The sequence below is a fragment of the Canis lupus genome, chromosome 4 (assembly GCF_048164855.1).
Source record: "Canis lupus baileyi chromosome 4, mCanLup2.hap1, whole genome shotgun sequence".
NCBI classification, from domain to species: domain Eukaryota; kingdom Metazoa; phylum Chordata; class Mammalia; order Carnivora; family Canidae; genus Canis; species Canis lupus.
This window is the reverse complement of record NC_132841.1, coordinates 88,371,290-88,388,419: the sequence shown is the minus strand read 5'-3', so window position 1 is coordinate 88,388,419 and position 17,130 is coordinate 88,371,290. Positions and strand designations below refer to the sequence as shown.

The 17,130-nt window shown below is 51.7% G+C and overlaps 1 protein-coding gene and 2 long non-coding RNA genes across 5 annotated transcripts in view; 2 read left to right on the top strand and 1 right to left on the bottom strand.

The window, feature by feature from the left end:
- The window catches only part of FBXL7 (F-box and leucine rich repeat protein 7), a 364,287-nt gene that overhangs the window by 93,006 nt on the left and 254,151 nt on the right, over nucleotides 1-17,130 (top strand). For all 3 annotated transcript variants that reach the window (XM_072825064.1, XM_072825066.1, XM_072825065.1), the window contains exon 2: nucleotides 7,195-7,284. In XM_072825064.1, coding sequence (XP_072681165.1) covers nucleotides 7,195-7,284 — 90 coding nt within the window. The remainder of the gene's footprint in view (nucleotides 1-7,194; nucleotides 7,285-17,130) is intronic.
- LOC140632749 (uncharacterized) overlaps nucleotides 11,760-17,130 on the bottom strand; it is a 55,418-nt gene continuing 50,047 nt past the window's right edge. The window contains exon 4 of the long non-coding RNA XR_012030441.1: nucleotides 11,760-12,182. This is a non-coding gene — a long non-coding RNA (uncharacterized lncRNA). The remainder of the gene's footprint in view (nucleotides 12,183-17,130) is intronic.
- LOC140632751 (uncharacterized) lies at nucleotides 14,674-16,996 on the top strand. The gene is made up of 3 exons (XR_012030444.1): nucleotides 14,674-15,345; nucleotides 16,382-16,611; nucleotides 16,729-16,996. It is a non-coding gene; the product is annotated as an uncharacterized lncRNA (long non-coding RNA).

Below are 17,130 nucleotides of genomic sequence, written 5' to 3'. Positions count from 1 at the left end.
AGCTGCGCCTCCTCCCTGGGCTGGTGTCACAGGTGCGTCCCGCCAGCACCTGCCCCGGCCTGGCTGAGAGGTAGCGCCCGGGACCCCGGCCGCCGCTGGGTGCCGACGTCCCCACCTCCTGGCCTGCACGGGCGCCACACCCTTGGAGTCAGATTCCGGCTGCAGGCGGCACAGCCCAGAGGGCCCCGGGTCCCCTACGTCAAGCGGCGCAGCCAGTGCGCCGTCCTTGCAGCAGCAGCCGCAGGGGCCCGGGGACGAGGGCACAGGCCAGAGCCCGCCCTGGAGACACAGCACGACGGCCACGCAGGGAGGCGTTACGAGCCCTGGAGGGACGGAGGACGGCGCGGGCTGGGGCCCGAAGGACCCGGGCAGTGACGTCAGCCGGACGCCAGGGGACCATGCTGTATCCTGGCACGTGCCCTCGTTCACGCGATGGAGAGCGGATGACGGGCCACCAGCGGCCGGGGGCCGAGGGCCGGGGACATCCCCCAGCGGACACAGGATTCCTATGTCACATGATGCAAGATTCCACCAAGAGGAGTGACAGGTGCACAGGACTGTGGCTGTGGACAGTTCCACCACCTGTAGGGCGAGAAAGTCCAGTCTCACGGCGGGTCTTACGTGACACGTACGTACCCTTATGGTCATGGGTTTGGGCGGCTCCTCGGCTTGTCTTAGGGGCGGTGGCCGCTCAGCTGAAGGGACCAGCCGCCTGCGGGCGGAGCAGGTGCTCACTTAACGCGCTTGTTCCAGACGTGAGCTTCCTGCCCCGCGGCCCTGACATCCTGTGGGTGCTCCTCGTCACCCCACACGCCCCTGGGCCCTGATGGGGCCACATCACTGAGATGACGGATCTTGCTGTCCTGCATGTTCGGGCCCTGGAACTGTGGTCAAGGAGGGTGGCAGTTAGCTCAAGAGAACAACCAGGAAACCAGCGGTCCATTCAGCCCCCAGGTGTGACCCACCGACGCGGAGACCACCCCCCTCTGCTCCGGTGTGGACGCTGGTCCTGAGCCAGGCGGTCACGGGGTGCCGGCAGCGGCTCGGAAACAATTCCCCGAGGGCAGCAGGAAGCGTCCCGGGCTGAGCCCCTACGTGGGCCCACGTGCCGTCTGCGGCTGAAACCCACAGGAATGCACTCAATGCACATAATCTGGAAGTCGTAGAAGGAATCGACTTCGCAAGTGATTTCTTGGGCTCTAAAGAATGTTCGAGACCATAGGCCCGTTGGCTCCTTTTATTTGGTCACGTATCGGTCGATGCTTCTGCTTCTACCTTCCTCACGCTATCAGTACATCACGGTGGGACGTCTGTCTGGTTTGAGGTACCTGCCTTTACGGAATCAGCCTGGGCGCTGGCAAGAGGAGAGGAAAAACTTAGTTTTGCAGGTTTACACGTGGGAAATTTAAAATGAGGAGCCAGGGCAGCCCGGGGGGCTCAGCGGTTTAGCGCTACCTTCAGCCCAGGGCATGACCCCGGGGTCCTGGGATCGAGTCCGGTATGGAGCCTGCTTCTCCCTCTGCCTGTGTCTCTGCCTCTCTCTCTGTGTCTCTCATGAATAAATAAATAAAATTAAAAAAAAAATGAGGAGACAAGGGGCACCTGGGTGGCTCAGGTGGTTCAGCCCCCACGTCTCGGTGACCCCAGGTCACGATCTTGGGGTCAGGAGATGGAGCCCCTGTGTGGGCTCATGGTTAGCAGGGGGCCTGCTTGGGATTCCCTCTGCCTTCCCCCTTTACTTCTCCACCTGCACCTGCTCTCTCTCTCTCTCAAAAAATAAAATCTTAAAAAAATGAAATAAAATAGTCCGTCCAGTGGGCTCCCCAAGGAGTGGACGTCGTCTTTGCCTCCAGCCCTGGGCAGCCGGGCACATTCCCCCGGGGAGGGTGTGGTGCGGCCCGGAGCAGCCCTTCCTCCCGGCAGGTCCCGGGGCTGAGCGATCAGCCCGCGGGCTGGCTTCTCCAGAGAGTGACTGCGAGCCACGCATGCCTGCCGGTCCCCGTGCTGGTCTTCACTGGCTTTGCCGCGTGTTCGTTCGGGACCCTAGTTGTTGGCTCCACCATCCGGATTTGAGCCTTTAACTGCGTCGGGAGGACCCGAGATCGCAGCATCGTGTTTTCCCACGCGTGGCAGGTGCAGTTCTGACGTGCGCGTCCCCCCTCGTGGGGGTGTCGGCCGTCGCTGCGCCCGGGGTGCTGTAGGCGAGCAGTTAGCCAGAGGGCAGACTGGTCAGCCTGGCTCGTCCTCGAGGGGTCTCTGCTGGCTACTTGGGGGATGTATGATGCGACTTACGTGCATATGTAACATCTACTCTCATGTCCGCATAATAGTGTAATAATGATCAGTGGCTCAGATTTCATGTTTCCTGGTACAAATTAGACTGCGATGGACGGGTCAGTACTAAACAGCCGCAGGGTGGGCTCTTGGCGGCACTGGGTGGGGTTGATTACCCGTGGAGCCCATTTATTCCCCCTGGCGGCGTCCCTCAGGCTCTGAAGGGTGGGTACAGGCCCCCACTTACGGTAGAGGCAGCAGGTGCTGTTTCTTTGTTTTTATCCCTACTTCATGGATAAAGACAAGGAACCTTGGAGAATCTGGGGAATTTACACGCGTGGTCTGACGCTACGACGAGCAGTTGGACGTGTCCACCTGGCCAAGGGGTAGACGACAGGCATTTAACCAAACACTGCCTGAGGGTGGCAAGCGTGGGACCATCTTTCTAAGCCAGTAGCTTGGGCAGCCCCGGTGGCTCAGCGGCTTAGCACCACCTGCAGCCCGGGGCGTGATCCTGGAGACCCGGGATCGAGTCTCACGTCGGGCTCCCTGCATGGAGCCTGCTTCTCCCTCTGCCTGTGTCTCTGCCTCTCTTTCGCTCTCTCTGAATAAATAAATAAATAAATTAAAAAAAAAAAAAGCCAGTAGCTTGGCTTGCGGGAACATGGTCACATCTCCGATTCTTGCTTTTGACTCTCAGGAGCCACACAATTACCTGGCTCGTCCCTTCTTGAGTCCCTCTTGGGACATTTCTTCTGGTGAGCTTTCCACCCCGAAATAGATAACCTTTTTGCTGAACTCACCGGGAGATGGTCACGCTTCCAGAAGCAAGGCAGGAACAGAGTCTTCAAAATATGAACCCCCGTTATTCTAAGACTTGCAGAGTATTTCCTAAGTGCCGTATCTGGATTATTTCCTCGGGCCTTCAAAACGGCCTTACGAGGCGGGATTTATCATCCCCACCCTGTCTTAGCTGAAGAAACTAAAGGTTTATTCATCTGCCCAACACGGGTGAGTGGCAAATCCAGATACGAGGCCTGGTGTCCTGACTCTGGACCTCGCGCTCCAGTCCACACGAGAGCCGCCAACAGGCCGTGAAACCGTTTCCAGTGCAGGGTCACGTACCGTCGACGCTCACCATCTGTGGGTTCCGTATTTGCAGCTTCGTCTACTGGCTAACGTGTATCCATAACCCCCACATCAGCGCTCACCGGGTTTTCATGGTCATTCACGGGCGTGGGCAGAGTGGGGGAAACCCTGAGTCTCCCGGCGCGCCCCTCCCAGCCGGGGGTCAAGGAGCTGGCGTGTCCTTGTCTCAGCATCCCTACTGCAGATCCGCGTCCTCGCGGTCTATTTACCACCACGTCTGTTGATTTGAGGGAGTCTCACTGATGGTTCCGCCATGTCAGGTGGCCTTCCAGCATGGTGCTCGAGAGCTGTCCTTGACTCATCGTGCTCAAGAGCTGTCCTTGCCCAAGACTGGTCCTAAGTGTGAGGAGGTGGTGAGGCTCCTCACGTGTGTTACCAGACACTTTCCACTGCAGTTTAAGGAGCGCTGTTGGCCTCAAGCTCAATGCTGATCCGTCAACTATGTCTGTTAATAAGGTGTCTTTAAACAGAGACCCACACGAGGGCAGGTTATGTGCTGATGGGTGGACACACGTGTTGTGACCAGCAGAGACCTGGCCCCGTCTTTTCCCCCAGAAGCAGCGATCCAGGATTGCGGGGACTCTGTAGACCGCGGCTGACAGAGTGGACTGTACTTGTCTGTGATCTCGCTTTCCTTAATTAGTTGGTTTGTTAGATACTCAGTGTTTTGCTCTCAAAGGGCGAATGTTCTCAAAGGGACAAAAGTCGGTTCTCAGTTGGGGAGGCGAGCGCTCCTGTTCATGCAAAAAAGCAGAGATAACCCACGGAGCGCAGAGCAGACATACAGCGTATTGGCAGTATTACAGTTTCTTTTGGGGGGATGATTAGGGAAAAAAAAAGTCTAATGAGTTTCCTTGGGGGGAGGGCAGGAAGGAAAAACGTGATTCCCAAACAGCTGCCGGGCACTGTGACTACATGGCAGGACATTTAGGGTCTTTAGCAGCCTACGTGGCACAGCGTACGTGGCTGTACCATGAATATTAATGACACTATCTGTTTTTATTTTTAATCCTTTTCCCTTTCTTCATAAACCAGCATTACTTCAGTTGGGGTCCATGGTCCCCTGAGGGCTCTGCATTCTGTTTTCTGACCTGAGAATTTCCTCCGAAATTTATTTTACTTTGTGCTTCCACTTTGATGACAATCATAAATACGACAATCACTGTCTACTGGCTCCCGTATCGGTGAGTCCTGCCACACGATCTCGTCGTCTGAGTTTACACCTGTCGTTTAAGACGAGAATCCTGCTTCGGCGCTTATGGGCCAATAAGGAATAAAACGAGAGCAGACTTAGAGGTGGGGAGTGAGACCATCAGGGCGAGGGAAGGCCCCGTGTCCTGGGAGGAAGGGCTCCCAGGCTCGTGCGGAGGAGCCGTGGGCCTCACTCGGAGGCCTCGCTGGGCCTGGGGGGCGACGCCCAAACCAAGAGAGCCTTGGCCTCCGCAGCCAGTGCTGTGTTTACATCTTGAAACGCAGCTTAGCAGCCTAATTTCTGCAAAATAACATCGTCGGCCACTGAAATCAATGCCATTGATTTGGATTTTATGGACTTTCTTGTTTCTGTGGTTGATTTGTTTGCCTCGTTACTTTGTTTTGGTGTCATTGTTGAACCCGAGTCAAAGCCTTTGGAGTCTATTTCTCGCTTTCCGTTCGTGCATCACCGAGTAACAGTAGACGAAAGACGACTGATGCCACCGGCAGCGGTGGCCAGGAGCGCTGCGGGCCGTGTGAGAGCGAGTGTCGGCATCACTCAGACCCGGAGGGCACCGGAACGGACTCGCGGGATCACAGCATCTGAGCTGCGGGGGGTCGCTCAGCGCGGCATCTCCCCCCACATGTGGACATAGCCTCCTGGGAGAGGGGTGAGAGGCCGAGCTCCAAGCTGCTCCCGTCACTCCCGGGATTCAGACAGATCCCCGGGGCTCTTGAGGCGGAGCCCGCCTGCGCTTTCTGCCCTGCGTTTACAGGTGCGTGCACTGCGCCAAGCTGGGCTGTGGCGCCCCCGGGACCGCGTCCCTCAGCTCCACGGAAGAGCTGCCGTCTAACCCGTTGAAGCAGGAGGAGCTCCTCTGTCGTACAGGTGGACGGTCATCACATGGGGTCTCGGTTGCCACGTGACACACGACCACAAGCCTATAGTAGCTTAGCGCCAGGTGCCTTTATTATCCCACAGTGTCCGGGGTGGGAGCTCTGGGCCCGGGTCAGCTGGGAGTTTGGCTGTGGGTCCCACAGAGCTGTAATCGAGACGCCGGCCGGCGCGGTGCCCTCGCCGAGGCGTAGGTCTTCCACGCTCACGTGGGTGTTGACCAAATTCATTCCTTGCCGCCGCACAACTCACAGCTGCTTGCTTCTTCAGGCCAGGGGGCGACGGGGGGCATCTCTTTCCTCTGGACTCTTGGAGAGAGGAGAGAGCTTACCTATTTAGGCCAGGCCCACCCAGGATAATCTCCCTTTTGATGAAAGTCAACCGATTAGGGAATTAACTGCGTCTGCAAACCCCCTCACTATTGCCATATTCTGTTGCTTAGGGGCAACGTCCCTGGAGGGAGCAGACCACCAGCTTCGTCTGTTCAAGGGGCTGCAAAAAAATACCGCAGACTAGTGGCTTACAACAACAGAAATTTGATTCTTGCAGTTCTGGAGTCTGAAAAGTCCAAGACCAAGGGGTCTGCTGAGGGCCGGCTTCCTGGCTCACAGGTGGCTGTCCCGCCCGTGTCTTCACGCGTGGACGGGCCGAGGGGGCTCTCTGGGGCCTCTTCTGCTGCTGCACCTCCTGCCCTAATCTCCTCCCGGAGGTTCCCCCTCCTAATGCCATCCCACTGGGGATGCACTTTTGAGACGCCTTCAGGGGCAAGGAGGGGACACATTGAACCTGCAGCAGGTGCCATGGGCGTGGACTTCAAACTTGCCTCGCTGGGCGGCGAGTCCGGCTCATATTTGCAGACTTCCGTGTGACACGTTGAGAGTGCTGAGCAACGTTCGAGCAAGTGTTCCCATTAACAGTTGGAAGAGTAGAAACTCTGCCGTCAGCTGAAGTAAGACGGTTGGCACCAGGGGTTTGCAGCCTGGGCACGACTGACGTTCCTGCTGGTAACTCTTTCCCGTGGGCGCCGTCCTGTGTGCTGCACGGTGCCGGCCAGCGCCCGCCTCTGCCCACCCGAGTGCCGGAGGACACCCTCCCCACTGCGATAACTAATGGAGCCAGACATTGCCCGATGCCCCCTTGAGGGGGAAACATCCTTGCCTGATGACTACTGTATTAGGTGCATAAGTGGGGGTTTTGTTTGTTGGTTTGTTCGTTTTTTAAAAGAAGAACCTATTAAAGCAGGGAATTTGGTTTTCAAGGTGATACATACAACTGCCTGGAGTCAGCGGGTTCTTACTATTCGGATGATGCCTCATCCTTAGGTGTGCTTTTGTTCGGCACCGCGACACGTATAGGTTAGAGTTGCAGATAAAGAATTAATACTCTAGATGTGTTTCCCACGCGTCCTTTCTTACCCACACGGATGCCAGAGCGAGATCACGCTACCGTACGTTTTATGGTCTTGTCCGAGTTCGTAGTCGAGCTGTACTATTACGGGCTTCGGTTCCACTCTTACGTGGGCCGGACGTCCAACACATAAGGCGAGAAACCTAACCGACTCCATCCTGGGGACTGTGGCTCCCTTCGTGGAAGCAGGTGGTGCGGCGCAGGGCGGGACGGAGGGGCAGGCGGGTCCGGTTCTGAAGTCACAAAACTCAAAAGCTGCTCCTTCCTGTCTTCTCCAGGCAAAGGCAGCTCAAGCATCTCATCCGACGTGAGTTCAAGTACAGATCACACGCCGACCCAAGCCCAGAAGAATGTGGCTACCAGTGAAGGTAGGCATCTGGTCTTCATTATCTCTCTCCCTGTGTCCACGGCGCAGGCTATTTTTGGAAGACAAATAAAATGTGTGAGTCTCAGTTCTGTTCTACTGAGTGGGAGCAGATGAGATTCTTAAAGATGAGGAGGCAAAGGGTTTCCCAAGTTTCTTTTTTGGTGGTTGTGCTGTTGTTATCTGATAAAGGGTTTTGGTAGGTTGCAAGGGCTGTTATTTGGTGGAAATGCAATAGGCTGACTTTTGGAGGGTTTTCAGGAGGTTACCCGTCCTGTGTCTCAGTGTGCAAAACGCTATGATCGTAAAATTCCTGTGCTGTCACTAGAGGTTCCTGCAGGAGCTTTCGAAGCAGGCACACTCGGGATTCAGGGTTTTGACGACGGGCAGGTCACGGTCATGTGATTTGTAGAACTTGAAGTAGCCAATATGGGGGGGTAGGAAGTGAAGTCTGTTTGATTATTTAAAGAATACGTGGAAAACCCTGCTTCTCAGGACAAAGGTCGGCTCTGCTGAGATTCCTGATATAGAGTTTCACTCCGTGTCGTAATACAGGTTGGAATTACTTGCTTTGCCTACCGTCCAGAAGCCTCCGTGTTATTACTCGTCGGCGTGCGGACGTCACCGTTCCTTGCGGTAGTTGTTTGCTGGAACGTTGACCCAGTTGTGGAATCAGTCGTTTTTATTTTCACGGGAAACGCAATTAAGGGAGTTCTTTCCTGAAAAAAGAGCTCCTTTTAAGTGAATTGCTGAATGCGGGTCCAGCGTAAGACCTCGACCCGGGTCCCGTGGGGGCCCCAGTGGGAGGTGTGCGCGGATTCTCGTGACACCGTGCAGAGCCCGTGGCTCAGAGCGTGCAGCGTGCAGGGTGCGTGTGGAGGGACGCGTCCAAGCTCTGTGTGCTCCGTGGTGGCAACGCAGGGACGCGTACCCGGGACGCGACGTTGGCCATCTCGGTGCGTGGTGGCCCTTGATCTGCGTGGCCGCGTGCCCATGAGTGAGGAGGGCCCTGCCGTGTGTGTCTCCTCTCTGGACATTCTTGGGGGGGTGTCAAGCAGACTTTCACAACTGGGTTAGATTCCCCGGGGCTTCCTGCCCTGGCGTGGTTTTGCCAGCATTGTAAGGCGAACAGATTGGGGTCTTCCCCTCCATGCTGCGAAGGCCCCGATCGGAATCCAACCTTAATTTTCTGCCTGTTAATTCCAACTTGAGCACCAGGTCATTCTTGAAATTCAGTTCTGGTGATGTTTAAGTCGGGTAAATGGATTCTAGACGTCTGCTTTTGAGGCCTCCTTCCTAGGAGTGCAAGTCCCTTCGCTGTAACTTAGTTACGAAGCTCTCATCGGAGATCTGTGGTTTTGGGGGGGCGAACGCTTCTTTCCACCATGATTCTGGTCACTCTGGTCATAGTCACAGTTCAGCTAATTCGAGTGGCTGTGGAAATAGAACGCTAAAAGCACGTTAAATAATCCCTCTGCATTTCCCTCTCCAGACTGAAGTCCTCATATGATTGTCTTTTCCTTCTCAAAACCAGAAAATACAAAACCGTGTGGGCCGAGTTGCAGGGTTGGGAGGGGACTGTGGGCTCCACGCACCGCAGGGATTTAAAATTTTCATTTTGTTCTGCTTTTCCTTAGGAAGATTCTTTCGATGAAAGGCTCAGCCAGTGTTTTATACATTTTTGTCACAATGCATTTTCTAGCATTCTAGAAAAATGGGAAAATACGATGTTCATGTGAAACAGAAATTTAATAACCGGGCTAAATAACAGGGGATTTTTTTTTCCGACTCTTAAATGGAAGAACCGCATCTCTGTGAGCGAGGCAATCTATATTTTTGCGTGTCTGCAAAAGTCAGCGTCTTTGACTGTTTGTATGTATGAATCCGGTTTGCTACTGTTTTTTAAATCAATGGAACTAAAAAATATTTCTTAAATGAGTTAGGTGTGGGTTTTACTTCCATGAGATTGTGTCTGTGGGGTGTTGGCTGCGGAGCGGTCTCGGTAGCCGCCCGGCTTTCGGGGGGCGAGCAGCCAGCGCTCGGCTTGTCGCCGCACAGGTGCCGGGTCTGGTGGGCCCGCGAGGGGACGGGAAGGCCCTTGTGCCCTGGAGCCAGCTGAGGACCCGTGAGCGCTCGTGTCCCTGTGCGTCCGGAACTGTGGGACCTCGGGGGTTAAGCGATGGTCCCAGATGAGTGACGGGCTCTCCAGAAGCGGGTGGACCACCGTGGCTTCCTCGGGCTCCTTGACCCTCCTCGGAGGGCTCCTCACCCCTGAACCCGCAGCACCCCCTTGGAGAAACGCAGGCTGAGCCACGCGGGTTTCCAAAGACCAGCGACAGGGAGAGGAGGGTGCTGGGGCCAGCGGGCTGGGCACGTCGGGGTGGCCGCGACCTCCTCCCTGCTGCGGGTGGGGCCCCCGGGGAAGCAGCTGCGTGCCCGGCCGTGGGGTGTCCTGCTGCGGGGGCCCCAGGCCCACAGTGGGGTCGTGCAAGCTTTCCTGGGATCCCTGGGCCGCGGGTGTTGAGTGGCAGTGCCCGGCACGGCCCGCAGATGTGCAGTGACCTGCTCCTGGAGGGGCCGCGCCACCTCTGGGGAAGCCCTGGCTGTTGAGCCTCTGGAGGCAGGGGCCCCAGGGCCTGAGGGCGTCGCCAGCGTCCCTGCACCACGACAGCTCACAGCCTGGTGCGGGGTCCATGCTCCCCGGGGACCTCCGGAGCACCCCTGCACCATGACAACTCACAGCCCGGTGTGCTGTCCGTCGGGGGATCCATGCTCTAGGGACCTCCGGAGGGCCCAAGGGGGTGCACCCGCTGGTTTCTCAGAACCTTTTCTTTTTAAGCTTTTCCTGGAGAGTCTGCAGCCTCTGCTTGGACATCAAGTTCTCAGCAACCACGCCTGATTGATGGCCAAGGCCTCAGTCACACTTACGGCATCTAATGAGCGTAAGGACTTAGGCCCCTGCTGTTGTCCTGGTGGCCCCACTCATCGACTTTGGGTCCTAAGGCTGTCCCCTAGGCCTGGTGGGCACAGCTGGCGATACGGTTTGGTTTCCATCCAACGGACGATGGGATTTTCGTACCTAAGTGGCAGCGTCCCATTCCAACCCCATTCCAGAGTCCCGTGCCAAAGCTTCATGCATCTTCCTTTTGTGAGCCCTGAAGCCACACCTCTTTTAAGGCGTTGGCAGCTCTGGTTGCAGAGCAGAGGTAGGCTTTTAAGGCATTCCCCTTGATAAATGGTAGACGCTCTCTTTAAAGCCCATTATACGTCTTGTGACAGTTTAAGTTCTTGATTTCCTGACACTGTAGGGGGTTTGGGTTCAAGTGCAGAAAGCTGGAAACATTCCATTTTTTCCCAACGAAATCTGCATTCCGGCATCGTAAGCCACAGCTTAATTCTTTCCAGTTGTGTCGCTCTTCTTTCTGTTATGCTTTTTTTTTTTTTTTCAGTCTTTCTCATCCACGGGGTGTTGAAGGAACGGCCTTTGACCTTCCGCTATGAAAGTCACGTCCAGCCCGTGGTTAGAACGTTGCACACGGCAGCCAGCCCGAAACAGAGTCCGTTGGGTTGGGTTGGGTCATGAGGCCGCTTCCTAGAAATCGTAAGCTCAGCCTGGCCTTCGTCTTTCTGAGAACAGGGTTATGAGGATGTGGCTTGACTGGTGGCATCTCAACAACTCCGGCTTCTCTTGGGCCTGGGGAAGGTGACGCAGTTGGTTCAGAGGCCAAATGTAACTGGCTGCTGAGGAGTCCGCTCCATCCAGCTGCTCTTTAAACATATTCAGGTTCAGATTCTGAACCCACTGACAGCACAATTTATAGGTGTGATGGCTTATAAATGCCGTTATCAAGCGGGCCAAATATGGAATCATAGGATTTTTAGAGCTACAAAGGCCTTGGCAACTTTTCTGACCTAATACACTCGTTTTACAAAGAAGTCCCTGCGGGCACAGAGAAATAAAGAGATTTGCTCAATATTACACACCTAATAAATTGCCGAGCCGGAGTTTGACACCGTGTTGTTCCAGCGAGCGATGGTCAATTCGGGGGGGAAAATGCATAACCTTTGAAAAAAGTCGTTGCCTTCTAAGTGGGAGCCACTGAATGCTGTCGTGTCCCTCTGGTTGCTCGCTGCCTGTTTTGAGCCGGTTGCAGAGCGGAGGTAGGCTGTTCGGGAGAGTTTAAGGTGAGAAACACTGGGTTCAAACAGAAAAAAGTACTTTCAACGGGAGGAGAGGATCTACTTCGACTGGTAAAAGGATCTCAACCCACTTACACAGGTCAGCTTCTCACCTGGAGATGGCAACACTGCTTTTAAGTTAGCCCGTGATTATAAAAATAGCCTTTTCATAAATGGGTTTAATACCGTTTTGGGAAATCTCCCATTTAATTAACTCCCTGAAGGAAATCGACTTTAAAATGTTTCATTTGAGCCACGAGTGAAATGAGTTGACACGTAAAGGATTCCTTCCACCGTACCTAAAATCACCACTTTATTTATACAGTCGTGGGTTAACATGTTTTCAGGGCCCAAATTAGACCAATTCCAAAGGGAGGTATTTTGAAAATGCCCAGGAATCGGGCTTTGTTTTGTTCTCTTTGTCTTCCGTATATTATTTTCATTCTGCCTCTCGAACAAAATTCAGTGAGTCACTCGGGAAGGGAAAGATGATGCTTTTAATTCAAGGTAGATTTCATTTCCCTAAACAAAAGCCTTTCGACCATCCAGCGAATTCCACACACATTTTTGGGATACCTATTATTTCACGCTGCTCCTCGCGCTCTCGTGAGGATTATTCATTCAGCTGTTCCGTTGTCACATTGGTCTTGCGAAGACGTGTAGGTGTTTCACTTGGCAGATGACAATAGGGAGACTGGGAAAGCATCAACGTGGCCCAGAGTCCTGGAAGATCAGCAAAAGGCAAAGATGGTTATGAGCTCTGAATTCCGAGTAAGATTTTTTTTTTCCTGATGCTTGTTTTGTAATTGTCGTTAGAACTACTAAGAATTTCACGCTAATCATGCTTATAAATATTTATATCAAAATATATTTCAGGAGCCCTTACGAGAAGTACCTTTTGAAAAGCCAATCCATAATTGTGTTTAAATTGTCAGTATTACACATGGAAGTGTGGTCTATGTATAATCTAGACATTTACTTTTTATTTTTTTATTTTTTTTATTTTTCCCTTTCTCTTTTTTATATATATTTATTTTTTATTGGTGTTCAATTTGCCAACATATAGAATAACACCCAGTGCTCATCCCGTCAAGTGCCCCCCTCAGTGCCCGTCACCCAGTCACCCCCACCCCCCGCCCGCCTCCCTTTCCACCACCCCTAGTTCGTTTCCCAGAATTCTTAGTTATTGAAGGCAAAAGTCGATATTCCAAGCTGCCTTTTTTACTGAACCGTTGAAGGGTTAGTTTGCTGGTTTTCACAATTGTGTCCTTAATACGCTGCGTCAGACAGACTCAGGGTTTTAAATTGATATTTAAATTAATCATGATATGGGTTCTCTAGTGCGCGTACTCTAGAAGTAGTGATGGTTACATCACTCCTGTTACTTTAAGACTGAGCCAAGCGGTGATTCTTTAACTGGAAACGCACACAGGTGGGAGAGACCGATCGTAGAGCGTGTGCCCGGGGAGACCGGAATTATGCCTCCAAGCCGTCCTTCACCATCAAATGCACCTCAGTCCACGACAGAAGAGAATAAAAACATACAACGTAGGAAGAGGAATAAAAAGTAAAGAAGTGGAGCTAGTAAATGGCACAGAAAAAAGCCTCTTTAAAAACAGCGACAAAGTGACATCTATTCAAACTGGAAGGGTGGTGGAGGGAGGTCACGGGCGGGAGAGATGCCAAAATCAGAAATGGAAATGTGCTGTCGGGAGCTTTGACCCAGTCTGTGAAGAAGGTGATGACCGATTATTACAAAGATTCGTTTGCCTTCGGAAATTAAGTTTCAAACATAACTATTGCTGAAAACTTTGGGATCATTTAGGAGAACCGTACAAGGCTTTAACTGTTGAGGCTTAATGTGTTTTGGTAATTAAATTAACAAGTCACCGCTTCACGACCAAGTTTCTAACTACTGCCTAATTCTAAGTTAGGTGACTTTTGAAAAACCGCACCAATTATATTGGGTGATTTGAGCATATTATAGATTCAATGTGCCCAATTTAATAAAGAAGTCAAATTTACATCTGAGGATTAGTTTAAGCAGTGGAAAACTCATCAGCTTGGTCTCCACAAAATTGTCTTATAAGCCTAAAAATGTGTAATGAAACCCTAAATACCATCTCAGACTCAAGAACTAGGTTTAATTTCTTAAGGGAATTATCTTCCAAAATGAATCATCCAGAATGGCAGAAATGTCTTTTAATAGTCTCAGAAGGAAATTAGGTTTCTGTGTGTGAGTGTGTGAGTGCGTGTTCCAAGGTATCTTAAAGTAATACTTGACTGAGGCACCCAGAGCCCGTCAGTGCCTTTAAGGAGAGGAGTTAGGAGAGAAAACACTCGGCCTTTCGCGTTCTCGTCCCGAGTGTAAAATCATTCGATGCTTTTCTCTCACCTCCATTCTGTCATTTGCCATAGACGCTCAATACATAATCGATATATTTCATTCTGGTTCATCTAAACACAACTAAGTGTACTTGCGGTGAGGGCTGGGATCATTTCTAAGGTATCAGTGAGCCAATAAGTTAATTCAACGGAAATGTAGTAACGGGCGTGATCTGGGTGCAGATACATTTGCTTAGGCCGCGTGGGGAGACCACAGGGCGTAGCCAGTCACAGGTTGGTAGCACAGAGAATGGCTCCTTTCCCACATGTGCTTTCTTCTCCTTGAAGAACTTTCAGAACTATTTTGGGTGTCCCTTAATGGATTTAGGTGGGGCATCCGTCATTCTGTCGCCTTAAGCAGGCATCTTTCACCGTGTTGCCGTGAGCTCTTCGGCTCCCACAGAATCTGGTTTCGTGGCGGGATCCTCTGCCGCCAGGACCGTAGCAGCGGCGGGGGCTGGGGGCGAGCACCGCGCGTCAGGCCGGTAGCGATGCGGGGGGCACGAGACTGTGTCCTGACACCTGGTCTCGACAGGTGCCCTGGTTGGGGGAACTAGGGAGAGAGTCCTGGGAAGGGCGTCACGGCAGCCGGGCCTTGGCTGCCCCCCCCGTGTGGGCAGAGGCGGGAAGGTGGGCGGCTGTGTGGAGGCCGGAAGGCTCCATCGGGGTCCCCGTGGGGAGAGAGGGGGGCTTCTGAAGAAGCCGCTCCCCGACAGCATCGATACATTCACACAGAGCTTTGCGCCTCTGGTCTCCCACTACAATAGTCGGTTACCGGGGGCTGCACATTCTTTGTACTGCGTCCGGGACGGATAGGCCCGCACTCTGTGACACTCTATACCCACCGCCTTTCTTTGGGTTATTGGGAGGGTTTTACACTAAAAGGCTGGCTCCGGAGCTCATCGAAGGCAGACGGGCATAGGGAAGGGGTTTGGGACCAACATCTTAGGAAGAATAACCTGATATTGGAAATATTTGCCCTTTACGGTCATGGACACAGTCTGACCTTAAAATCAGGTCAACACGTCTGTTTACTTCCTCTTTGAGTAGGAAATAACTTCCTGAGGATAAACTCACTTCCTCAGGAAGTCCCAGGCTTCCCAAGGTGGTTGGGCTGATTAGTAAATAATGAGAGAAAAGCCCTTGAGCTCTCAGTGTGTTCCTTTAGATTCCATATATTTAAAAACGTAGAGAATCCCCATTACGGAGGGAATAATATACAAGTAATTGAGATATTACTTGTGATCATTAAGAGGTGATTGAGGAATTGTTATCAGGAAGCAGAGAGCAGTACAGTTTGTCATAGTAAGTGTAACTGGGAAGCTTTAGTTGTTTATGACTCTGCTGCCGTCCACGATGGGGCACCTCCTGCCGCCGCCTGCCACCTGCTACGCTGGAGGACGTCTGTTCTTCAAACAGCTGCGTGTGTGTGGGCTTCACAAAACCAGATTGCTCTGCACTGGGGAGAGATTCTGAGCTGTACAGGAAGGAGACGCAGCAGGTATCTGGGAGATTGAAGAAGGAGATTAGATGGGAAGAAGAGATGGTGGAACTGGGGGGATGTTCTTTTTTTCTTTTCTTTTTTTTTTTTTTAAGTAGACCCCATGTCCAGCATGAGCCCAACATGAGGCTTGAACTCTCAACCCTGAGATCAAGGGTTGGACGCTCACCTGTCTGAGCGACTCGGGTATCCCTGGGAGATGTTCTCACATCATGGGTGGTAGTGGCTTCCCAGAGGACACTTTCCTGTGTCCCTAAAAATCCTTAGTTGATCTTTACTAAACTCACAAAGGGCTTGGAGGGAGGGGATTTCCTATAGAAATCAGGGAAGGGCTGAATTTTGAGACTGTCCACTTATGCAGAGACAGCAAAGCCAACTGATGAAAAGTCCATCAGTTAACACTTCCTCACTATTGCAGTTTGCACAAATGGAAGCATTCTATTATGCTTATATTGTGTTGTGTGCGATGATATTCTAGATAACATATTCACTTTCACAATTTATATTAACTTTTTTTATAAATGTATTTTTTATTGGTGTTCAATTTGCCAACATACAGAATAACACCCAGTGCTCATCCTGTCAAGTGCCCCCCTCAGTGCCCGTCACCCCCACCCCCCGCCCTCCTCCCCTTCCACCACCCCTAGTTCATTTCCCAGAGTTAGGAGTCTCTCATGCTCTGTCTCCCTCTCTGATATTTCCCTCTCATTTATATATACAATGGAATATTCCTCAGCCAGTAGAAACGACAAATACCCATCATTTGCTTTGACGTGGATGGAACTGGAGGGTATGATGCTGAGTGAAATAAGTCAATCGGAGAAGGACAAGCATTATATGTTCTCATTCATTTGGGGAATATAAATAATAGTGAAAGGGAATAAAGGGGAAAGGAGGAAAAATAACTTTTGTTTTTCAAGTCTGATTACCAACTCACATTGTTCCCATTATCGATAATTATTATTCTCTTCTTGATGCTTGATTTTTCACAACTTCTTTTAGGGAAAACCTTAAAGCATCTCATTTGTCCTTCCAGCACTGTCCTTCAGACTATTAAAACACCCCCGATTTCTGGCCTCAGAAGAATGTTGCAGGTCCATTTGCTTTTGTTGTTCCTGCCCAAGATATGGAATCAGTCATGCCCAATGGGATTTTTTGTTAGTGGGGTAACGTTTCAAGATGTAAATATGGGAATAAAGCAAAGGATTCCTGCTGCTATGGGCTCACTTTTGATAAAGTTGGACCTGGAGGACGTATATTTTTAAGGTACCAGTACACATTGATTTTATCGATTTATAATATTGTGTGTTATACATCCTTGTACTATGCTTATACTCAAATGATATGAGATTTCACTTGCCACTAAGACTTTCTTCTATTCAGCAACCAAAGATGTAACTGAAGTTGGGCCCTCTCCATCAGATCTTCAAAAGTGCCCGGACATGCCCGATGGGAGCAGTGACGAGCAATAGGCTACAGCTCCGTCAAGGTAGCCGCTGCGTGAGTTACGTGCTTGCTTTCCACCGATAACTCCATAGGGTCACTCCTGCAGTTGCTTGACTCCTTCAAGGAAGGAACTGTGTTGTATCCCCCTTTGTATGCCAAGTGACTACCACAGTGATTGCCATTCAATAAACATTTGAAAAATGTTCATTAAGTGAATGAATGGATTCTTATTCAGATTCTAAAAAAGGAAGAGCCCCCTAGATTGATTTTCCCACTTATGGTCACGAAGACTGTGACATCGAAAGCTGGGCAAATCCAAGGCAATATACGAGAGATACA